The 24,145-nt window shown below is 54.1% G+C and overlaps 3 protein-coding genes across 3 annotated transcripts in view; 2 read left to right on the top strand and 1 right to left on the bottom strand.

Moving 5' to 3' along the window:
- Nucleotides 1-10,524: 10,524 nt before the first annotated feature.
- On the top strand, nt 10,525-12,860 carry LOC135287283 (leukotriene-B4 omega-hydroxylase 3-like). The gene is made up of 8 exons (XM_064400634.1): nt 10,525-10,698; nt 10,953-11,023; nt 11,624-11,784; nt 11,859-11,988; nt 12,060-12,192; nt 12,274-12,333; nt 12,418-12,500; nt 12,600-12,860. The coding sequence occupies exons 1-8, from the start codon at nt 10,525-10,527 to the stop codon at nt 12,847-12,849; spliced, it is 1,062 nt and encodes a 353-aa protein (XP_064256704.1). The 3' UTR covers nt 12,850-12,860.
- Nucleotides 12,861-13,137: 277 nt separating this feature from the next.
- Nucleotides 13,138-24,145, bottom strand: part of LOC135287370 (zinc finger protein 664-like) — an 85,079-nt gene continuing 74,071 nt past the window's right edge. The window contains 3 exon segments of the mRNA XM_064400729.1: nt 13,138-14,862; nt 14,864-15,138; nt 15,324-15,402. Of these exon segments, the coding sequence (XP_064256799.1) occupies nt 13,876-14,862; nt 14,864-15,138; nt 15,324-15,375 (1,314 nt within the window). The 5' untranslated portion in view covers nt 15,376-15,402 and the 3' untranslated portion in view covers nt 13,138-13,875.
- Nucleotides 20,643-22,786, top strand: LOC135287398 (zinc finger protein 239-like). Its single transcript, XM_064400752.1, has 2 exons — nt 20,643-20,729; nt 20,916-22,786. The coding sequence occupies exons 1-2, from the start codon at nt 20,708-20,710 to the stop codon at nt 22,007-22,009; spliced, it is 1,116 nt and encodes a 371-aa protein (XP_064256822.1). The 5' UTR covers nt 20,643-20,707; the 3' UTR covers nt 22,010-22,786.

Genomic DNA, 24,145 nt, shown 5'->3' with positions numbered 1-24,145 from the left:
TCTGTGTGCTCCCTGAGAGGGGCTCTATTTAATGTGTGTCTTGGTTTGAAAGACAGGTGTCTGCTTAGGAAGGTAGGAGCCTCCTGTCAATGGAAAACGTAAACCCCTTCCTTCTGAATTATTGTAATTTTGAAATTAAGGGGCTCCTAGGCAAAAGATATGAGAAGAGGAATAGCAGTTCTTTACTGGTGTGTATGATAAAGCAACCAACAACAGCTACAGCATCAGCAGCAGACAGGAGCAGGAGCGCAGTCCCAGCCTGCTCGGCCACAGGCGCTCTCCCTCGGGTGCAGTTCCGGGCACAGCCAGCAGGGGCGCTGCTGCTCCCGGTGGGCGGGGCAGGTGCGATGATTCCCCCGCGGCTGCAGGGGGCGCTGTGGCGCGGGCTCGGGCAGCGCGTGGTGATGGCGGCTGGGCCGAGACGGGAAGGGATGGAGGAGAGGCTTTGCTTCAGGAACCCACAGGGGCAGCTGTTGCTGTTGAGACGGTCATAATGCACAGAAGAGCACCATGTCTTTAAGAAGGCTTCTCTCTTTTGTTTTAGCAGCATGCTGTCTTTTTATTTACTCTCACAAAGTTTTTCCCCTATTCATTGGCCACAGTAAATCAACATCATGCTCATTGGTGCAAGGCGATCTCCACTACTGCTTTCTGCCAAAATCCAACTGCAGGACCCTTGTTTATCTCTTCTGCTCCTCTGTTTCCACACCAACAGCCTTGGTAGAACTCCTTTCAGGGGCAAAGGCGACCCTTGTCAGCTTCTCTTCTTCAGCTAACTCTTTCTGACTCACAGACCAGCTGTGAGCCCCTTCCACAGCAGGCGATCCCAGTGCCCCAGCACGACTCTGGGTAGCACCGAGCTGGACAGGCAGGAATGAGCATAGATCCCGGGGTGGATGAGATATCAGAATCCTGTGGCAGTAGCTGGAGCTGCAGGATGTGCTGGCAGGGCAGGGGGTGCGGGGCTACAGCGTAGAGAAACCCAGAGCAGTGCTGGAGAAGCGGTGCGGGGTGGGGCAGCAGCGACCCAGCTCCCAGCAGGGCAGGGAGAGGTGGGCTCAGGATCCTGGACACCTGAGAAAATGGTGATAGGTCCCTCTTTATTGATGTGCTAAATAAGTGTGATTCATGCTGATAAAACTGAAACAGTATCAACAATATTGTTACAATAATATTTGGAAATAGTAAAACAGTTAAAAATGTAATGCCAAGAAAGAAAGGGAGAGAGGGGGCTCCTCCCCCTGCCTTCTCCTGCAGATGTTCAGAACAGGAAAAAGCAAGAGATAACGATTACTAAAATTAACAGAAAGAACGAAAAATTTGGATTGGGACCCAGGAAAATGCTAATTAGATGAGATTTATTGCTTTGATGCTAGAACATAATATTGGCTTATATTATATTAGCTTTGGCTTACGCTATACCAGCTTGGTGCGGAAGTGTAATCCAAAAGGTGAATCAAAGGACATTGAGGAAGAGGAGAGCTCTTCATCAAAGATGACCCCCAAAAGAGTGGTGCGAGCACCTAAAAATACTGGAGCATGCATGGTAAAGGCAATGATGAGGGTGAAGATACAAGCGTGACGAATCGAAAATAGGAGGAGATGGCAATGACATACATTATAAAAAGGGGAATTTTGGGCTTGGAAATTTGTACGTGAGGTAGCAAGGGTTCAAGGACCCTGCCCTCCATATCCTGCATGGTGAATTTTGCTTATGCACTACTATCAGAAACAAAATTATTCCTTATCAAACCAAATTATATTGTCAATACTTTGAGCGTATTCAATTTTATATACTTTTAAGCTACTTCATTAAAATTGCTGCTACATTTAATTTCATTAAGTTTCTTTTATGGTGGGATAATTGGGCAAATATAACAGTGAGGTAGGTGTTAATAAGGTCCCAATCTGGTGGCTGCTCTAGCATGCAGAGGCTCACCCCACAGCAGAAGAAGCAGCTCCGGGCTGGGTTATGGCGGTGGCAGCGAATTCCTTTTCCCAAGCAGCAGCTCCCACTGTCCTCCTCCAAAGCCCAGAGAGAGGGAGCAGCTGCGCTCAGCCCTGTCCTTTACCTCATCCCAATTCTCGTGGTATCTCCCCCCTCAGAGGGAAACTCCCAGAGAAGAGAAGTACGACCAGATCCCCTCCTCTCCTGAGCTTGATCACTTCTGTTGTTTCTTAAGTGCCCAGTCAGTCAGATAAGTGCTATTTCACTGACAGCTGGGACACCACCAGGGGGTCATCCCACACTGCCCAGTGTGCACCAGGCTCAACAGAGTCTGCTTCCCCCTGATTCCACCAGGCCTCTTCCCTTGGCTGTGGTTTTTATGGATAGTAGGTAGGGACAGAGGGAATCTCATTCATCCATTCATTCACTATTTAGGACCCTGCAGAAACTTCCACAATTCCTCTCCCAGGTGACCTCAGCACAGCAATGATGTCACAGCACTTGCACACCTGGTCAAGAATCACCCACGGGGACACTCTGGGGTCTGCTCCAAGGGCACAAAGCAGCAAAACTCCCAAGGAAAATCTTTCCCCCGTGAGCACTGTGCCTCTTTGGGTGAGTTCCAGAGCAAACAGTTAAGGCAGTGGCCTGAAATGTTTTCCCAGCTGGCCCACAAAGACATCTCGGATGAATCCACATTGTCCCTGGGGAAAGAGAGGTGCAGAACCCTTCACTAATGCCCTGGAATGTCAAACAAAAAATGAAGCCATGGACAGCTCTCAGGATCAACTTCACCATGGATTTTTTTTCTTGGAAGCCCAAGATGTCTGAATGTCTTCCTGGTGCCTCAGGGCCTGGGTAAACAGGGCTTGTCAGAGATGCTGATAAGGGACCAACACCCCTCCTCCTCACAGGGCACCTCTGTTACCCCAATTAGCTGCGAGTGGCTGCCTGGGGACAGGTGCCCCCTTCCCCATGTCCCTGGGATGGGCACATCCTGCTCAGGGCCAGTGCTGGCCTGGGCCCAGAGCCAGGGCCATGCCCCAGGTGCTCTGGGAGGGCTCAGTGGCTGCAGGTGTGACAGGATGAGGGTCAGGGCAGGGCACATTCCCCTCTGGACAGTGCTCTGGGCATGGAGACTGGATGGGATTGGCATCTGCAGGGAATGGGATATCAGGTTGTGTGCATGTGGGAATTGTCACGCCTGAGCCATTCCCCAACCCTCAGCCTTGTCTGCAGGTGATCAGCATTGCCCAGTGCTCCCAGTGTCTGCAGTGACTGGAGATGCCAATCACCCACCTGATCACATGTCCCTTGTTCCCCTTGTTCTCCCACATGTTGGGTTTGGGGCCAGGCTCAGCTCTGGGCTGTCCCACAGGGAAAGCTCTGGGAGGAGAGGGGCAGCAGGAGATGAGGGATCTGGCACGGGGGGTGTTGGAGGATGGATTGTGTTGGACTGGGGGTTGTCCCCACAGGGTCCTCAGATGCCTTTGGCTCCCTGCCTGCCCCCCTTGGTCCCCCAGGTGCCTGGGCCCTTCCAGGGGCAGCTGCCCTGTGCAGGAAGCTGGAGGGATGCCGGGCAAGGGGGCTGGATCTGTGACACAGGTGGGGTGGACTCTGTGCCAGGGCTGGTCTTGTGGCCAGGGCTGGAGGCTGTGCCAAGCCGGGCTTTGGCCTGGGGGCTGGCAGGGAGGGTGCAGGGAGGAGTCCCAGCAGGGATAAAGGTGCTCCTCACCTGCTGCAGCCTCAGGCAGTGCTGCCCAGAGCCAGAGGAAGATGAAGGTGGCTGTGCTCAGCGTGGCCCTGCTCTTCTCCATCCTGCTGTGCCCCCCGGCACAGGCCAAGGTGAGGCACCAGCCAAACGCTGTCCCCACATCCTGCCCTTTCTGCCCTCCCATCCCACCCTTTTGGACCTCTCTGTGCCTCTGACCATTCCTGAGGCCTTTCCTTCCGTGTTTCCCCTCAGTCCTTTGCATTTCTTCCTCTCCAATGCAGGAAGGTCCCCCTGTACAATTCCCTGACTCCCTCCCCACTCCCACACCATCTCTCACTCCTGTTGCTTTTGTCCCTACCCGTCCTCATTCTTCTGTCCCCACCAAGCCCCTCTCTTGCACTCCCATGTCCCCACACCTCAATTCCTTTCTCCTCCCCTGTACCTCACACCCTGCTCCTTCCATGCCCCCAGCCCTGTCTCCTGGGCCCTCAGTTGACCCCAGATCAGTATCTTTGGGTCTCCCCCACCTCCAGCAGATTTCCCTGGAGGCCCTGAATTCCCATCCCTCTGCCTGGGCCCTGCTCCCTGCACCCGTGTCCCCCCAGAGCCCCACAAGGGCCAGTCCAGACCAAGCCTTTGTTCTCCTTTCCAGGCACTCCTGGAAGGAACCCAAGATGATCTCCGGGAGGTGAGTGGGCTGCTGGCATTGGAGGGCATCCCCTCAGGGAATTGGATGGCAGTTCAGTCCCCCCATCCCTCGCTGGCACTGGGGACATCCCAGTGACCAGCCAGGTCTCCTGGTCTCTCTGCAGTTGGATTTAGACAACGTCGTGGACCTGGAGACACCTCTGGTGGGTACCACGAGTTCTGCCAGTGTCAGACCCTCCCCTTGCATGGCCACCACAGCCCAGGCCATCCCAGTCTGTCCCAGCACAGCCCAGTGCACCCCTACTGACAGCACAGACAATGCCCTGCCCCACGGCTCCTCGCCAGGGAAGCCTTTGCCCCTGGCCCCTGCTGCATTCCCATCCCTGTCACCCCAGGACCCCCTGGATGAGCCAGGACGCAGTCCCTGCCCCAGCTGTGCCTCTTGGCCAGGAGCCCAGTGCTTCTGGGCAGGAGCACAGCAGCTCCTGCACCCCATTGCTCCTGCAGCCCCTTCCCCAAGGCCCCCCTGCTCTCCCCTGCCTCCCAGTCCAGCCCAGTGCCCCCAGTGTGTCTCTAACGCTGCCTTTGTCCCCAGCCCCCTCTGCCTGGAAAGCTGCTGGATCTGCGTGTGAAGCGCCTGGCTGCCTCTCTGGATGCCTAGGTGAGCCGTGCCTGCAGGGATAGGGGTGGAGACAAAGCCCATCCATGGCCCAGTGTGCTCCAGAGTCACGTTCTGGCGTTTGTCTTTCAGGATTGGAAGCTGTGGGGACACCCGTGTCCCGATCCCCTCTGGTGGCATGAAGAGATGATCATCCCTGGAGGAACCCTCTGATCCCCTGGGAGCCCTGGGCCATTTCCCTTCAATAATCAATAATCAATAAACCCTTTCGGCAAAGTCACACCGTGTGTCTGTGTATCCATATCTATATGTATTTTACAAACAAAAATCTCCCAGATTTTCAAGAGGTTTCCCCCAGAGGTGTTCTCTTCTCCCTGTGTCCATCTGCACATCCCGTCACTCTGTCACTGTCACCTCCACACATCTCTGACCCTGCTGGCACCTCCCAGGTTGGCGCTGAGCTCCTCTCTCCTGCTCCCCAGCCCAGCAATGAGCATGGCAGGGAGCTCAGAGCAGGAGCAGCCAGGCCAGGGATGGAGAAGGAGCTTCTGGCAGAGGCAGGAAGAATCCCCCATTCCAGGGGCTGTGTGGGGTGCACGGGGGCAGCTGTGTCCCCTGCCAGCCCCAGGGCTGCAAAGCAGGGAGGAGATGTCTCAGCTGCCTCAGCTGAATCGCTTCCCTCAGCCCTTGGCCTGGGAAGTCTCTGGCTGCAGCACAACCTGCACAGGAGACTTTCCGCCTGGAAGAGAAAAGAAAGGAATTGTTTCTGCCCTCTCCCTCATCTCTCCCCTTCCGCTGATTTTCTTGTAATCTCTTAGCAAAACCAACCACAAAGCATCTGCACTGAGGTGTTTCTGAGGGTCAGTTCCTAAATAGGGCCAAAGGAAGGTTTTCTGCCAGGGCAGAAGTGAGAAATGTGGGAGTTGGTCTGAGAGTTGAACACATGACAGTTTGTAAACACAGGAAATGCAGAAACTAAAAGAACAGAGTTTGCAGTTTGAATGGTCTATTTTCCTCCCTCTTTCCACTGCTCATTTGTCCCATCCCAACTCCAGAGGAGCAGATTCTGGAAAGTAGGCGTGCAGGGAGTCTTGGAGGCCTCATCCCAGAGAGGGAGGAAGGAAGAGTGAAATCAGGGAAAGATATCCATTTGTTTTCTGGATCGTAATGACCACAAATAGCTCTTTACTCCATGTGTGCAATATCCTGGTGATGAGGCACATTGCTCATTTTTAACGCCAAATCCCAGCACTTTGGGAATTGTTCCAGGACTAGAACAAACCATAGGCAAGTAATTGACCCAGTTTGGTTCCTATATCAGAAATTATGAAACTTCTCCCAAGCTGTGCTTCCCTGCAGTAAAGAAGGCAGTTTGATTGCTTTTGTCCTGAGTATCTCCTGAGTTCATGAATTCAGATGGACTGGAATGGTCCTGGCACCCCAAAAGCGCTGCAATGAGCAGGATCAAACATCCAGGTCACCATTCAATGTTCTCCATCCGTGCCTTCCAGAGCCCAGCAGCAATTCCTGCTTCTGTCCCCGCTCTGGGTCAGCCTGCTGGGATCGCTCTGGTGTGCAGAGCCAGTCCCTGCAGGACAAAGCGCTCGGAGCTGCTCTGTGTCCCGCAGCATCGGCATCTCCTGTGCCGCTCCACGGCCGTGGGGCCTGTGCCACCAATGTGCCACCAATGTACCACCAATGTGCCACCAGTGCACCACCAGTGTGCCACATATATGTAACCAATGTGCCAGCAACGTGCCAGCAATGTGCCACCTATGTGTAACCAATGTGCCACCAGTGTGCCACCACTGTTCATGTCTGTGGTTCCGGTTCCACCACTGTTCCACCTTTTCCATGGTTACTCCACTGCTGCTCAAAAGCTGCTCCAGTGCTGCTCTCAGGATGTTCCAGCACAGTTCCTCTGCTTGTCCAGCACTGCTCCAGCACTGCTCATCTCCCGCTGATCCAGAGCTCCATCTCTGCTCCTCCCCTGCTCCTCTGCTGTTTCATGGCTGCTGCTTCTGTTCCAGTGCTGCTGCCACAGCTGCAGTGTCACAGAGAGTGGAACGTTTGGGCACAAACCACTGTGGTGTCACAGAGACCAGGACTGCCACCCCTGTGGTGTCACAGAGAGGAGAAAGTTGGGGCGGCTGCTGCTGTGGTGTCATAGAAGGGAACACTGGGGTTGCCACTGCTGTGCTGTCACAAACAGGGGAACATTTGGGTGCCTCCCCTGTGATGCCATACAGAGTGGAATGTTGTGCCTGCCGCTGCAATGCTGTCATAGGAGAATGCTGGGGGTGCCACTTCTGTGGTGTCACAAACAGGGGAACATTTGGGGCTGCCACCCCTGCAGTGTCATACAGAGGGGGGTGTTGGGGCTGCCAATGCAATGCTGTCACAGAGAGGAAAACGCTGAGGGTTCCACTACTGTGGTGTCACAGAGAGGGGAACGTTGGGGTTACAACCTCTTTGGTGTCATAGACAGGGGTCATTGGTATTGGCACTGCTGTCATGTCACTGACAGGGGAACACTGGGGCTGCAGATGTTGAGGTGTCACAGAGAGGGGAATGTTGGAACTGCCACTGGGGTGCTGTCATAGAGAGTAGAACTTTGGATGGCCACCCCTGCAGTGTCACAGAGAGGGGAACTTTGGGGCTGCCACCACTGTTTTGTCAGAGAGGGAGAGACACTGGGGCTGCCACTGCTGCAGTTCCACAGAGACAGGGACTTGGGCCTTCCACAGCTGCAGTGTCACAAAAAGGGGAAAGTTGGGGTTGTGACTGCTGTGGTGTCACAGACAGTGCAACACTGGGACTGCCACTGCTGCAGTGTCAGAGAGATTGGAACCTTGGGGCTGCCACTACTGTCTTCTCATAGAGAGGAAAATCTTTGGTTTGCCACTGTGCTGGTGTCAGACAGAGGGGAGCGCTGGGGGTGCCACCTCTGGTGTCACAGAGAGGGGGACTAGGGGTGCCACAGCTGTGTTGTCACAGAGAGGGGAATGCTGGAGCTGTAACTGCTGTGGTGTCATAGAGGGAAGGGTCAGGATTGCCACCACTGTGGTGTCACAGAGAGGGGAATGCTGGCACTGCTACCGCTCTGGTGTGACAGAGAAGGGAACACTGGGGCAGCCATTGATGTGGGGTCATAAAGAGTGAAATTTTGGAGCTGCCACCCTTGTGGTGTCAAAGAAGGGAATGTTGGAATTGCCACTGCTGTGGTCTCACAAAGAGGGGGAGATGGTACTGCCACACCTGTAGTGTCAGAGAGAGGGGAACATTGTGGCTGCCACTGCTGTGGTCTCACAGAGAGTGGAACACTGCCAAACCTCCCCTGGTGCTGTGCCCACTCCAGTGCTGTGACACTGCAGGGCCTCCTGGGGACATTGAGACAGTGCAGGGATTCATGAGGACTTTTTGACACTGCAGTGTTTCCTGGGAACATGGTGACACTGCAGGGACTGATGGGATCACAGGGACCCATTGACACTCTGGGGTCTTGGAGAATCCAGAGGCCCCTTTGGGGCCATGGGCCCTTGTAAGTGATGGTCTGAACTTTCCCTCACTTTCCTCACGACTGTTGCAAGGACAGAGACTGGGACCCCGAGGACCCTGACTGGAGTTCTGGCCTGGCTGAGGTGGATGCTGGCCAAGTGATTGTGCACAGCTGTGTTTGCAGTGACTGCTTCTAGCTGGGGGCTGGCAGTGGAGCGACTCATCCCATATGCTTGCACCTGCTTCTTGGCACTAGCCCATGAATTTCCCCACCTCTTGGCCAAATGAACTTTCAGGGGTAACTTTGGTGGTTCCCCATGGAAAACCCTTCATCTGCTTCTCTACCACAACGACAGACAGATTGCAGCCCCCTCTCCTAAGGACTGAGACTGAGACACCTATGATTCTAACACAAGGGGGGGCTGACCAAACTGAAGGGAGATGTGCCAGGTGTGGTCGTTGGGTCAAGAAAGCAATGACTCTCACTCACTGCTGAGAACGTGACCTCTTCCCCCTTGACGGTTTCAACAGACTTACTCTTCATTGTACCTGTTCCCCCTCAGCAATTTCAAGAGAATTACCTGTTCCTCCCCTTGGCAAAGGACTATAATAGACCCCTGAGTGTCACATTCACATTTTCTGAAAAATCCCTTTGCCCAGGATTTTTCTCCAGGGAAGTTGAGAAGCCCCAGAAAAAAATGAAAGCAATGATTATCTGATTTGCTTCTCCTCTGTTTTGCTCATGTGGAATGTGGTTGGAGATTGTTTACCAACAGGTGATTGTTTAATGGGTTTTTGCTCTGATTGTTTTGACTTATTGGCCAATCAGGGCCAAGCTGTGGCAGACTCTGGAGAGAGTCATGAGTTCCATGATTATCTTTTTAGCCTTCTGTAAGTATCCTTTCTGTATTCTTTAGGATAGTTTAGTATAGCATTCTTTTAATATAATATAGTATCACAAAATAATCAATTAGCCTTCTGAGAACAGGGAGTCAGATTCATCATTCCTTCGTTGTCTGGGGGAAACACAAATACAATACCTGAGTTAACCAGGACCCTGAGATTCTCCCCAACGTCACAAGGTGCATTTCCATCAACCTGGACCACAAGGATTTTGTCTCTACGTTTGGTAGCTATACCCTCTCTCTCTCTCTCTCTTTCTCTCTCTCTCTTCCTCTCTCTCTCTGTCTTTGTATTATATCTCTTTTCTAACCCTTCTATGGCATTTGCTGTGGGCAGTCAATAAAAGGTTCATTTCTTTTGATTAATACTGAAATGCCCTCTGTGTTGATTTTGCACTCTGAGGTCAGTTAATGAACCATCACGACCTCTGCTTGTACCAGAGGATTGTGCCAGAGGTGCCCACCAAACCAAGGAGAAAAGACAAAACCAGAGGTCAAAGTGCCGTGGGGTGCTGTGGGGTGTCATGGGGTGTCCCTCTCTGTGCTGGCACAGGGCAGAAGCTCAGTGCAAGGAACAGCCACGGGAACATCCTATGGGACACGGGGACATGCTGTGGGACACGTGAATATCCCACAGGACACAGCCCCGGGACCTTGGGGACTTTGGTCCTTCAGGGGCGAGGGGCAGGGGACATACAGAGAGGGACAGGGACACATGGAAAGGAACAGGGTCACACGGGGCAGATGGGGATGAGGACACTCAGAGGGGACAGGGACACATGGAAGGGAACGGGGTCACATGGGGGAGATGGGGACAGGGACAGTTGGAGGGGACAGGGACATGTGCAGAGGGATAAGGTCACACGGGGGGGAACAGTGATTCACAGAGGGGGACGTGGAAGGGGGAACAAGGACATATAGAGAGGACAGGGACACACACAGGGAGACAGGGACACACGAAGGGGGGAACACGATGCCACCAGGATACACATGTGGGGACGCTGGACTAGGACATGTCAGCACAAGATGCCATCAGGACGTGTCAGAGGATGCTGCCACCAGAACGTGCATTACGACAAAAGGCAGATCCGGTGACACCCAGCGCGGCGCCACGTGACCCCGCGGTGACACCGCCCATGCCCGCCCCTTGCCCTGTCCCCAGCCTGTCCCCAGGAGCGGTTCCAAGGCAGTGGCCATGGCACTAGGTTCCCTGGGCATGGTGGCCCTGGGCACCTTCGTGGTGGCCCTGCTGCTGCGGTGGCTCTGGGATGTGCTGGTGGCTGTCACCCGATTCTGGGCCACTTGTCGCCAGCTGAACAAGTTCCCTATCCCGTCCTGGCACAATTGGTTGCTGGGACACACTGGCATGGTGAGGGGACAGTGGGTGGCACCTGCGGGGACAGGGGGGGAGGCACCTGCAAAGGAACAATTGGGTGGTGGCACCTGTGAGGAGACTGAAGGAATGGGGTGGTGGCACTTGGATGGTGAGGACAGAGTGGTGGCACCGGCAAGGGGACAGTGGGGACAGTCACACATGTCCCCAAGGCTGGCAGTATCCTCAGGCTACACATGTCCTCAAGCCTATCTGTGCCCCCAGTGACACACATGTCCTGTTGTCCCCAGGGCCAGAGCACGGAGGAAGCCCTACAGCAGGTGGACACCTTGGTGGCCCAGTACCCTCATGGCTGCCTCTGGTGGGGACTTCCCTGGCTGCCTGTCCTGTGCCTCTTCCACCCCAGCACCCTCCAGCCACTCCTCAGTGCCTCAGGTAGGACATGGGACATCAGACAGATCCCCAGGGCCACCCATGAGTGTCACCGCACCTGGCACAGAGACCTGGCAGTGCCCAGGCAGTGGCCACCAACCCAAGTCCACAGGTCCCAGAGGTGTCACCACTGCCAGACCAAATGCCACCCCACAGTGGCCACCAACCTGTCCTTGAGGTTCCCCAAGGCCACCCAAAGGTGTCACCATGTCCAGCCTCTGGTTGTCCCCCAACCCTCGTCCTTTGGTGGCCATGAGGGGATGGGGGATGATGGTGGCCATGGAGACATGGAAGTGCTCAAGAGGGTGGCTGTGGCCATGGGGAGATGATGGTGACCATAGGGTGGTGGCCATGGGGGGATGGTGGTCTAGGGGATGGTGGTGCCATGGAAGGGTTGGCCATAGAGGCAAGGAGGATGCTGGTGGCCATGGTGGGCTGGGGCATAGACTGGTGGCCACAGGGGAACAGTGGTGGCCATGGGCACCATTGACCATAGAGCTGATGGCCAGTGGCATGGTGGTGCCCGTAGGGTGGTGGCCGTGGGGGAAGAGTGGTGGCCATGGATGGGATTTGGCCGTAGACCGGTGGCCCCAGGTGGCCCCTGGCTCATCTCACCCCCGCAGGACGAGAACGGCCACACCCTGTCGGACGAGAACATCGCGGCTGAGGCTGACACCTTCATGTTTGAGGGTGAGCACGAGCTCCCAGGCGCCACTGGGGAGGAGCCACTCCAGTGTCCCCTCACTCACCCAATGTCCCCACAGGTCATGACACCACGGCCAGTGGCCTGGCATGGCTCTTCTACAACCTGGCTGGCCACCCTGAGCACCAGGAGCGATGCCGCCAGGAGGTCCAGGAACTCCTGGCTGGCCAGGACACTGCAGACATTGAATGGTGAGATGTCCCCAGGGCCACCCCAGGTCATGTGGCTCGGGGACATGGTGCCACCCCTGTTTTGTCCCCAGGGAGGACCTGTCCCAGCTGCCCTTCACCACCATGTGCATCAAGAACAGCCTGCGGCTGCACCCTCCTGTCACTGCTGTGTCCCAGTGCTGCACTGAGGACATCCCCCTGCGTGATGGCCGTGTCACCCCAAGGGTATGGCATGGCCAAGGTGTCCCCAGTGTCACCAGCCACCCTCATCTGCTGTCCCTAAAGTGGCCATTCCCATCTCACCAGGAATGCCCGATGAGCATCTACGGGACCCACCACAACCCAGACCTCTGGCCTGAGCCTGAGGTAGGGCCACCCTATGAGGTGTCCTTGTCACCATGATGGTGACAGCTGTGTCTCCTCGGTGTGACTGTGCCGGTGTCACCCCAGGTGTTCAACCCTCTGAGGTTCAGCCCAGAGAACAGCAAGAGATGGTCCCGGTTGTCCTTCATCCCCTTCTCTGCTGGCCCCAGGTAAGTGGTGGAGTGGGGACAGGAGTGTCCCCAAGTGACACCCCCGTCTCTGGCTGGGTTCACAGTGGGGTGACACTGACAGTGGGGATGTGGTGGCAGGAACTGCATCGGGCAGAGCTTTGCCATGGCTGAGATGAAGGTGGCAGTGGCACTGACACTGTCCCGGTTTGTGCTGCGGAGGGACACGGCGAGGCCACCCCCGCGCCGCAAGCCCGAGCTGATCCTGCCTGCTGAGGATGGGCTCTGGCTGCTGCTGGAGCCACTGGGAGTAGCTGATGGACACGGGTCACCAGGACATGGGGACATCCTGCAAGGGAGGTGTCACAGCCAGGGAAAGAGCAGGGAATAAACGGGAGCATGAAGGGGAGAGTATCGTGGTGGTGGGGATGTGCTGTCCTTGGTCATGGGACACCTCATGGCATGGACATGTCAACCCATGGACTTGTCCCCTAAGCCACTTGTCACCACCCATGGCCACGTCCCCCATGTCCTCATCCATGGCCATATAGCCCCATGTCACCATCTATACCTGTGACACCCCCTCCATGCCCAATATTGCCATCCCCACCCATGTCCCCACCCATGTCCCACAATGTCACTATCCGTGTCTTAGTCAAATGTCTTTATTTTTACCCCAATGCTGAAGGGATGAAGAAAAATGAAAGAAAATCAAGGCCAAAATTAAAGGATTTATGTGTCCATGCTGGCTGAGTATCCATGTGCCTGGTGGGTAGACAGGACCTTTTCTAGAGGAATTTCCACTCCATTGTCTCCAAAATCCTGGTTTTATGCCCCAGTCCATCACCATTTGGCTGTGGAAGATGCCTGTGGGCCAGAGACAATTAGAATCATGGAATGATTTAGGTTAGAAAAGACCTCCAATACCATCCTTGATGCCACCTGAAGAAATAATTGCCTGCAAAAGGTGACATATTTTTGGGGGCAAAAGTAAAAAACTGTGCTGTCTCCTACGAAATTCTGATGTCGGTTTGCATCCCAATGCATTTTTCTCTGGCTGTGTCCAAGTGTCCAAGAGGAGCCAGGAAGATGTGCAGACCCCCATCCAGGTGTCTTTCTAACAGGGATCACCAGGACCATGGATCACCAAGTCTCACTGTGGACCATCCAATGGGGGTCCTCCAGTGGGGGATGGAGTTGGAGCAGCGCTCAAAGCTCTTCCCGCACACGGGGCACTTGTAGGGCTTCCCTTACTTGCTGCCTCCCTTGGTGCTGGGTCATAGTAAGAGTTCTGGGAGAAGCGCTTCCCACACTTGGGACACTGTTAGGGCCTCTCCCCAGCGTGGATCCGCTGGTGGGTGATGAGGGTGGAGTTTCTCTTAAAGCCCCTCCCGCAGTCGGGGCAGCGGAAGGGCCTCTATTCTGTGTGAATCTGCTGATGCTTGAGGAGACGGTATCTGCTCTGAAACCTCTCCCCACACTCAGGACACTCATAGTGCTTCTCCCCAGTGTGGATCCTCTGGTGGACAGTCAGGCTGGAGCTCTGGCTGAAGCTTTTCCCACATTCCCCACACTTGTAGGGCCTCTCCCCAGTGTGAATTCTCTGGTGGACAGTCAGGCCGGACCTCTTGCTGAAGCTTTTCCCACATTCCTCACATTTGTAGGGCCTCTCTCCAGTGTGGATCCTCTGGTGGAAAATCAGGGCGGAGGGCGCACTGAAGCTTTTCCCACATTCCCCGCACTCGTAGGGCTTCTCCCCAGTGTGGATCCTCTGGTGCATAATCAGGCTGGCGTTCCCCATGAAGCTCTTCCCACATTCAGAGCACGTGTAGGGACATTCCCCAGTGTGCATTGTCTGGTGGATGATCAGGCCAGTGCTGTCACGGAAGCCCTTCCCACATTCCCCACACACATAGGGTCGTATCCCAGTGTGGGTCATCTGGTGGAGTTTCAGGCTGGATCTCCTCCTGAAGCCTTTCCCACATTCTCCACATTTATAGGGCCGTTCATTGGTGTGGATCCTCTGGTGGCGGATCAGGTGGGAGCTGATCTTGAAGTTCTTCCCACATTCCCCACACTCATGGGGCCGTTCCCCCGTGTGGATCCTTCGGTGGACGATCAGGTGGGAGCTGATCCTGAAGCTCTGTCCACATTCCCCACACTCATAGGGCCGTTCCCCAGTGTGGGTCCTTCGGTGGACGATCAGGGCAGAGCTGATCTTGAACCTCTGTCCACATTCCCCACACTCGTGGGGCTGTTCCCCGGTGTGGATCCTCTGGTGGTTCATCAGGTGGTGGCTGATCCTGAAGCTCTTCCCACATTCCCCACACTTATAGGGCCGTTCCCCAGTGTGGATCCTCTGGTGGACGACCAGGTAGGAGTTCTTGAGGAAACTTTTCCCACATTTCCAAGCACCAGTGGGGCTTCTTGCCATTGTCATGCTGCTCACTGGCTACCACCTCAGAGCTCTGGCCAGATCTCTGGCTGCCTTCCTGGCACAGGCTGGGTCTTTTCCCTTTGGAGCATCCTGGGCTGGGTTTGGAGCCCCTCCTCCTGAGGGATCTCCGAGGCTTTTTAGCCCCATTAGGTTCCTGTGCCATGGAGCTGCTCAAAATGGCCTCGTCCATGAGGTTCTGCCGTGGGGATTTGTCCTCCCTGCTCCCCATCCTCAGCTCCTTGTCTGCAGGAGAAGGAAAAGGAGAGGATGGGATTTGCCTCCGTGCCAGAGGGAAGGAGAAGGAGATCCTCCCAATCCATCCCTGGCAGGACAGCGTTGGCAGCAGGGTTGTCCTACAGCTGGGGGCTGTGCTGGGCTGGGAGATGGAGCAGGAGAGAGGGGGAAAGGGCCACTGACTTCCTCCTCACCTGCCTCAGTGTCCTTCGGCATCTTCTGCTTCCTCGCAGCCTTCTCCTTCATCCAGATAAGGTTTGGGAATGGGAAATCCTGATTTGGGGAAAAACAAGATGTAAGTGCATTGCCTTTGATGGTCCACTGGCCAAGTCCATCTGTAGAAGTCACCGGGTGTCTGGTGGCCAGAAATACCTCTAAAAATCAGCAAGTTCAAAACCACGCTCCCAGGGGTTCCCTGTTTCCAGTGTCCTTATTTGAGGTTATGGGGGTCCCTCTTCTCAGAGCTGCTGAGGGGCCCGTGGGTCTGTCGGAACCCAGAGCATCTCTCTGGATGCCCTGGATGTCTCAAAGCCCTGGCAGGGACTCGGAGACCCTGGCAGGAAGCCAAAGACACCTGGAAATTCGATCTTAATTCATGGAGCAAATTGCCAACCTTATATGAAGAATTACAGGCCACAAAAGTTTAAGTAGCGTAGAAGTAGGGATCACAGGGTGAAGGGAAAAACTTTGGAGCACTGTACAGGGGGTTTTGTATGTTGTACAGGGGAGTTTGAAATTCTGTACATGGGGGTCAGGGGTCCCAAGATGGAGGGATTTGGGCGTGCCCTGTCCTTCTTCTTTCTTCTCCTTGGCATCCATGTTCAGGATGATGTTGGCATGTGTGGATTGGTTCATAGGGAAAGTGCACTTGCCAACAAGGGCGAAAAGTATTGGAAATTAAAGGTAAATATCTTATACGTAGTTTTCACTATAAAAGAGACAACCACTCCGTGGGCGGGGGAGAGTGCCCTTGGCTGTCTTGCTGATCAGGCCTCGGCTGGACAGACAGAAAAACTTTGTAGATAAGGAACAATAAACTCAACTGAAGACCGAAAAGCAAGAGTCCAGACTCCTTCTTCGAAAGCGCGGCCTGCCCAGAACCACCTTTTCCCGTGCTGGGGCAGAGACAACTGACAGCCGACCCCAGCATGTGTCCTGGGCATCCCCCCTCTCCCAGGTTCTGCTCAGCCATGCTGAGGGGCTTTTGGAGATCCCAGGGCTCATCCTCCCCTGATTCTGTGAAAAATGTTTTTGTGATTTGTGTCAATTGGCAATGGAATCAGCAAATGCTTCTACCTGCTGTGTCCAAAATTGACACAAAAAAAGGTTTTAGAACTTTCTGGCCAAATAACCAAATAAAGCATCGAAATGAAGGAACTATAGTAGAGTAAAAGAAATGAGGTTGCAAGATGACTGATGCTTGGAATAAAAGAGAGGAAGTTATGGTAAAGCTAAGAGATATTGCAACAAAGCAACTAAATGCTTATGTATAAAAAAAGCTTGATGCACTTGACCAAATCATGTAGCAGACACCAGTGTAAGGCCTCCCTCCAGATGACCACAAGAAGGACAGGAATCAATGACCACCTGGAAAGATTATGAAACTGCGGATCCCAGCTTATTGATATTTGCTGATTTGGACTGAGCTCATTGGAAAATGCTTTGTAGGCTTAAAAACAATATATATACTTTACTGAACTTGTAAGTGGTGTGTGCCTTGAGTACATCAGTGACTCCCCGACCACCCAGTGCTGCTGACTTGCTTTCTTTCAAACAAAAGATATAGAAATAAAATTCAGATTGACTATTAAGATTTTATATCAATTTGGTGATGCCGACCTGATGCCCTGGGATCTCTCGGACTGAGGCTACTGCAGGGGGCACCCCACTTTTGTGGCCCGTAGAAGCCAATAGCCCTGGAGCTAACGGCACCACAAACCTGGTAAAGAAAGCAAGCAAGGAACTGAGCTCCCTGAGAACTGCAGTTTAAATCACCTGCAATTCCAGTGCACAAAGATCCAGACAAGAGCAGCGGGCTGTGAGTATCGTTTGGTTGGGTGGACACGACAGTGTCTGAATGAAAGTGAGTGAGTGAGACACAATATTATCGCGGAGCCATCGAGGAGTCCTTCTGTCTGTGCTTCCATCACCCCGCGAGGGGCTCGGCCAGTGAAGGGACAAAGCGAGTGCTGTGAGACACTGCTCACGATGGCTCAGGGGAACAGTAAGACCTCTGGCTCAAGGAGCCCCCAGGGAGGTTCAACGAGCCCCCAGAGAGGCTCAAAGGGTCCCAAGAGAGGCTCAAGGTTATGGGGCCCCCAGAGAGGCTCTAAAAACGAGAAAGGGAGTGAATAACCAGAGATACCCCTGGACAGCCCCCTGGGGTTAACAACTGCACATTCGGATGCAATGCCCTCTAGGAAGGGAAAAAGTAAAGAAGAGATGGTCCATTATTGTATGGTAGAGTGGACTAAGGAAGAAATTAGGCCTGGTCATTTATATTGGGCAGTGCTTGGGTCCTTTCATGATTGGATGTGTCAAGCTTTAAATATTTATGTAAATAGTAAGAAACCCTTTGATCAGGAGGAAAGTGATTATGTGGCACTTTGGAGGAGGGGGGGTCTCTGTAGTGATAACATTATACCCCCTAAAAACTAAAAAAAGGAGAAAGGCAAAGGAAAAAGAAAAACCTTGGGAACCATTAGACAATTTGCCCCCTCCCTATCAAGGGCAGGAAACTCTCTCCTCCCCTGAGAGGCCCCAGAGCTCAACAACTCCACCACTATCATCACAATCTAGTAGGACTCGGAGCAAGAGGAGAGAACAACGCCAGGAAAATAATTCTAGTGGGGAGGAGAAAGATCAAAAGAAGAGACTATTCCCTTTGAGAGAAGTACTTATGGGAAGAAATGATAGGGGAATAGTGTCTCTAGCAGTCCCACTTAACACTGGGAATGTAAGAGAATTTAAAAAGGAAATGGGGCGGCTGCTTGAAAAACCTTTAGGGGTTTCTGAGAGGTTAGACCAATTTTTAGGGCCAAATACCTACACCTGGGATGAGCTTCAAGCTATAGTAGGAATACTATTTACTACTGTAAGGAAAGGGAAATGATTAGGCAAGCAGGAATGAGAGAATGGGAAAGGAGACACCAGCAGGGTCCACGTGGGGATCAAAAATGGCCTAATCAGAACGAGCAGGACAGACAAAATGTGAGGGACCTTAGAGATATCATTATACAAGGGATACGGAATGCCATACCTAGAGGGCAAAATATTAGCAAGGCCTTCAGCGTGCACCAAGAAAAAGATGAAACACCTACAGATTGGCTTGAGAGGCTCAGAAAGAGCCTGCAAATGTATTCAGGAGTGGACCCAGATTCACCAGTGTCATGGTTTGACCCTGGCACAATGCCAGGGCCCCCATGAAGGGTATATTTCCAAAATGGTTGCTGTGAGATGTGACCCGGGAACAGAACAAAACAGGCTCCCATTCGGGGATGGAGGGAAAAACACAACAATTTATTTATTACAAATCTAGAAAGGAACACATACTAAACTAAGAATGAAAACCTTCCAGATACCTTCCTCCTCCCCCTCCCTTTTCTCCACAGATTCACCACCCCTCAAATTATCAACCCTCAAATCCATCAGGGAGAGAGGAGTCCCCCCTTGCCTCATGGGCCTCCCCTGGAAGCACAATTGAAACCTCCTGTGCTTCCGTGTCACCCATGGCCCCACCCAAAGAACATCGGCCCTCGTGACTTCTCCCCCCCCCGCCCATGTCCAGTGCTCTCACCACTGGACACGGGCCAGGACTGCTTTTAGGGCTCCCCGTTTAAAGATGCTCCACCCACTTCCAGAAGCAGCAGTCTCTCAACTTCGGGACACCAGTCCCCCCCATATTTCACCCCCTGGGGCCGAGGGGCCTCATGAACAGTCTCAACTTTGGGACACCAGTCACCCCCAAATTTCACCCCCTGGGGCCGAGGGGCCTCATGAACAGAGATCCTCCTCTCCATGGAGACAGAGGGCATCTCACACCCCCTTCAGCCGTCTCTGTTCACGCCGCTGCTTCACTCTTGACTCCTGGGTGTTGCCTCCCCCTAAATACAGTCTCTGGGTCACAGGGAAAAAAACACAGGTCTGTCCATGGCTATACAAGAAAGAGTCCAGCCCAAGGCCACTCCATCATCTCTTCCACTCAGGATTCTTCTCTCTTCCAGCTTTCCTCACGCTTGCCCATCTCTCATCTCTCTCTCACCTCATCCTGATTCAGGAGGATTCAGTATTTGTAAGGTTTCTATTAGTCTACAAAGGGGTTAAAATCTTCAACTCTGCCTGCCCAAGGACTCCCACATCTGCCGGGCACCTTCTCTCGACGCATCCCCCGCTTCTGGCTGGCTGAGTTGCCAGCACAATTTGTGTCCCTCTCTCCGGGGGGGCTGCCCAGACATCTCAATTCTCATCAACCCCTGCATGTTCTCCTCCACCTCTGCACCTTTTGGGGCTCCCGGCCTCCTCCCTGTCATGGCCTCCCCCTCCCCCACCCACACGCAGCTGGGCAGGGGAGAGGCCAGACCTACTCACCAACGCCGGATTCCCAAAGAGGAAGTTCTCTGGGAATCTCCTGCTTTTAACCCCCGTGTGTTCTCAGAGGCGTATCCAGATCCTCAGTGGCCACATCACATGCCAATTTTGAATTTGGCCACTGATTGGCCCGACTTAGACCTTTCCAGAAACACATTTCCAGGCCAAACCACGACACCAAGAAACGAGCAGTATTAAGCAATAAAACCTCTTGCTGCTCCAGAAGAGATGACAAACTCACAAAGCCCCTCCATGGGCTGTAGCTCAGCTCACTCAGTCTCTTATCAGTCCCTCTGGTGCTGGAAATGCCGCGGCCCAGCCCCGGAGGGGCACAGGTGTGAGCTCCTGGTGCTCTTGTGAGTGCTCAGTCCAGAGCAGGTTTAGACAGGTCCAAAGACAAGGAAAGCCAAAAACCACAGTCCAGGGGGAACTTCTCTGCCTCAGCAAGCTCGAACTAACTAAAAGCAAAAGGAGAGCTCTGTCCTGCTGTCTGTCCATCCGCAGACAACAGAGGAGCAGGAATGTGGAGGTTCTGAAATGAGAGAGGTTCTGAAAACAAACTCCATGTTTCTTCTTCCTCTTTGCTCTCAGAACCAGCCTTAATGATACAAAACTTACTTCAGAGGAATGGGGATGCGAGCATCATGAAGTCACTCCTGAGACCCCTAAACCCCACTCAGCCTGTCTAAGCAGGACCTGGGAGAGGGAGGATGTCCAGGACCCATGGGCCCCTCAGCAGCTCTGAGAATAGGGACCCCCATAACCCCAAAGTAAGGACCCTGGAAACAGGGAACCCCTGGGAGAGGTTTTCGACTCCTTCTTGATTTTTGGAGGTATTTCTGGCCACCAGACACCCGGTGACTTCTAGAGATGGAATTGGCCAGCGGGACCTTCAAAACCAATGCACTCACATCTTGTTTTTCTCCCAAATTAGGATTTCCCATTCCCAAACCTTATCTGGATAGAGGAGAAGGCTGCGAGGAAGCAGAATATGCTCCAGGACACTGAGGCAGGTGAGGAGGAAGTCAGTGCCCCTTTCCCCCTCTCTCCTGCTCCATCTCCCAGCCCAGCACTGCCCCTGGCTGCAGGACAACCCTGCTGCCAACGCTGTCCTGCTGGGGATGGACTGGGGGGATCTCTTTCTCCTTCCCTCTGGCACAGAGGCAAATCCCTTCCTCTCCTTGTCCTTCCTCCCGCAGACAAGGAGCTGAAGATGGAGAGCAGGGAGGACAAATCCCCACGGCAGAACCTCATGGACGAGGCCGTTTTGAGCGGCTCCACAGCACGGGAACCTAATGGGGCTGAAAAGCCTCGGAGATCCCTCAGGAGGAGGGGCTCCAAACCCAGCCCAGGATATGCTGAGGGAGAAAGACCCAGCCTGTGCCAGGAAGGCAGCCAGAGATCTGGCCAGAGCTCTGAGGTGGTGGTCAATGAGCAGCTTAATGATGGCAAGAAGACCCACCAGTGCTTGGAATGTGGGAAGAGTTTTCCAGCGAGCTCCTGCCTGATCATCCACCAGAGGATCCACACCGGGGAACGGCCCTACGAGTGTGGGGAATGTGGGAAGAGCTTCAGGATCAGCCACCACCTGATGAACCACCAGAGGATCCACACCGGGGAACGGCCCTACGAGTGTGGGGAATGTGGGAAGAGGTTCCAGACCAGCTCCCACCTGATCGCCCACCAGAGGATCCACACCGGGGAACGGCCCCACAAGTGTGAGGAATGTGGGAAGAGCTTCAGGATCAGCTCCCACCTGATCGTCCACCAGACGACCCACACCAATGAACGGCCCTATAAATGTGGAGAATGTGGGAAAGGCTTCAGGAGGAGCTCCAGCCTGAAACTCCACCAGATGACCCACACTGGGATACGCCCCTATGTGTGTGGGGAGTGTGGGAAGGGCTTCCGTGACAGCTCTCGCCTGATCATCCACCAGACAATGCACACTGGGGAATGCCCCTACACGTGCTTTGAATGTGGGAAGACCTTCATTGAGAACTCCAGGCTGATTATGCACCAGAGGATCCACACTGGGAAGAGGCCCTACAAGTGCGGGGAATGTGGGAAAAGCTTCAGGCAGAGCTCCACCCTAAATGCCCACCAGAGGATCCACACTGGGGAGAGGCCCTACAAGTGCGGGGAATGTGGGAAAAACTTCAGCCAGAGCTCCACCCTAAATGCCCACCAGAGGATCCACACTGGGGAGAAGCACTATGAGTGTCCTGAGTGTGGGGAGAGGTTTCGGAGCAGATACCGTCTCCTCAAGCATCAGCAGATTCACACAGAATAGAGGCCCTTCCGCTGCCCCGACTGCGGGAGGGGCTTTAAGAGAAACTCCACTCTCATCACCCACCATCAGATCCACGCTGGGGAGAGGCCCTAACAGAGTCCCAAGTGTGGGAAGAGCTTCTCCCAGAACTCTACTGTGACCCAGCACCAAGGGAGGCAGCAGTAAGGGAAGCCCTACAAGTGCCCCGTGTGCGGGAAGAGCTTTGAGCGCTGCTCCAACTCCATCCCCCACTGGAGGACCCCCATTGGATGGTCCACGATGACCCTCGTTGGGCTGAGACTTGGTGATCCATGGTCCTGGTGATCCATGTTGGGAAGAAACCTGGCTGGTGATCTCCACATCTTCCTGGCTCCCCTTGGGCACTTGGAATACAGCCAGAGAAAAATCCATTGGGATGCAAACCGAATTCAGAATTTCATAGGGGACAGCACAGTTTTTTGCTTTCAACCCCAAAAAAATCTCACCTTTTGCATCCAATCATTTCTTCAGGTGGCATCAAGGAATACTGGGTGGTGTTGGAGGTCTTTTCCAATCAAAATCATTCTATGATTCTAATTCTCTCTGGCCCATAGGCATTTTTCACAGCCAAATGGTGATTGACTGGAGCAAAAACACAAGATTTTGGAGACAGTGGAGTGGAAATTCCTCTAGAAAAGGTTCTACTCACCCAGACACATGGATACTCAGCCAGCATGGACACGTAAATTCTTTTATTTTGGCTTTCATTTTCCTTCATTTTTCTTCATCCCTTCACTCAAACATTGGGGTAAAAATAAAAACATTTAACTAAGATATGGATGGAGACATTGGGGAATATGGTGGGGATGGGGCTGGGGACATGGACAAGGACGTGGGTGTGGACATGGCTGTGGATGGCGATATTGGGCATGGGGGGGTGTCACAGATATAGATGGGGACATGGGGCTGTATGGCCATGGATGAGGACAAGGGGACAAGTCCATGGGTTGACATGTCCATGCCATGAGATGTCCCATGACCAAGGACACCACATCCCCACCACCACCACGATACTGTCCCCTTCATGCTCCCGTTTATTCCCTGCTCTTTCCCTGGCTGTGACACCTCCCTTGCAGGATGTCCCCATGTCCAGATGACCCGTGTCCATCAGCCACTCCCAGTGGCTCCAGCAGCAGCCAGAGCCTGTCCTCAGCACGCAGGATCAGCTCGGGCTTGCGGCGCGGGGGTGGCCTCGCCGTGTCCCTCCACAGCACAAACCGGGACAGTGTCAGTGCCACTGCCACCTTCATCTCAGCCATGGCAAAGCTCTGCCCGATGCAGTTCCTGCCACCACATCCCCACTGTCAGTGTCACCCCACTGTGAACCCAGCCAGGGATGGGGGTGGCACCTGGGGACACTCCTGTCCCCACTCCACCACTTACCTGGGGCCAGCAGAGAAGGGGATGATGGACAACAGGCACTGTCCCTTGGTGTTCTCTGGGCTGAACCTCAGGGGGTTGAACACCTGGGGTGACACCACCACAGTCTCACTGAGGGGACACAGCTGTCACCATCATGGTGACAGGGACACCTGACAGGGCAGCCCTACCTCAGTCTCAGGCCAGAGGTCTGGGTTGTGGTGGGTCCCGTAGACGCTCATCGGGCAGATGACCCCTGGTGGGATGGGAATGGCCACTTTAGGGACAGCAGATGAGGGTGGCTGGTGACACTGGGGACACCTTGGCCATGCCATACCCTTGGGGTGACACGGCCATCACGCAGGGGGATGTCCTCAGTGCAGCACTGGGACACAGCAGTGACAGGAGGGTGCAGCCGCAGGCTGTTCTTGATGCACATGGTGGTGAAGGGCAGCTGGGACAGGTCCTCCCTGGGGACAAAACAGGGGTGGCACCATGTCCCCGAGCCACATGACCTGGGGTGGCCCTGGGGACATCTCACCATTCAATGTCTGCAGTGTCCTGGCCAGCCAGGAGTTCCTGGACCTCCTGGCGGCATCGCTCCTGGTGCTCAGGGTGGCCAGCCAGGTTGTAGAAGAGCCATGCCAGGCCACTGGCCGTGGTGTCATGACCTGTGGGGACATTGGGTGAGTGAGGGGACACTGGAGTGGCTCCTCCCCAGTGGTGCCTGGGAGCTCGTGCTCACCCTCAAACATGAAG

The sequence above is a fragment of the Passer domesticus genome, chromosome 29 (genome assembly GCF_036417665.1).
Source record: "Passer domesticus isolate bPasDom1 chromosome 29, bPasDom1.hap1, whole genome shotgun sequence".
NCBI lineage: Eukaryota > Metazoa > Chordata > Aves > Passeriformes > Passeridae > Passer > Passer domesticus.
Note: the sequence above shows the minus strand (reverse complement) of the source record. Positions and strands in the feature narration are given on the sequence as shown.

Bases quoted from the DNA above. Each gene is read 5' to 3' on its own strand.
- LOC135287283 (XM_064400634.1), top strand. From the start codon at position 10,525: ATGGCACTAGGTTCCCTGGGCATGGTGGCCCTGGGCACCTTCGTGGTG. The intron at 10,699-10,952 runs GTGAGGGGACAG...TGTTGTCCCCAG, and splicing joins TGCTGGGACACACTGGCATG to GGCCAGAGCACGGAGGAAGC. The intron at 12,334-12,417 runs GTAGGGCCACCC...GTGTCACCCCAG, and splicing joins ACCTCTGGCCTGAGCCTGAG to GTGTTCAACCCTCTGAGGTT.
- LOC135287398 (XM_064400752.1), top strand. From the start codon at position 20,708: ATGCTCCAGGACACTGAGGCAG. The intron at 20,730-20,915 runs GTGAGGAGGAAG...TTCCTCCCGCAG, and splicing joins GCTCCAGGACACTGAGGCAG to ACAAGGAGCTGAAGATGGAG.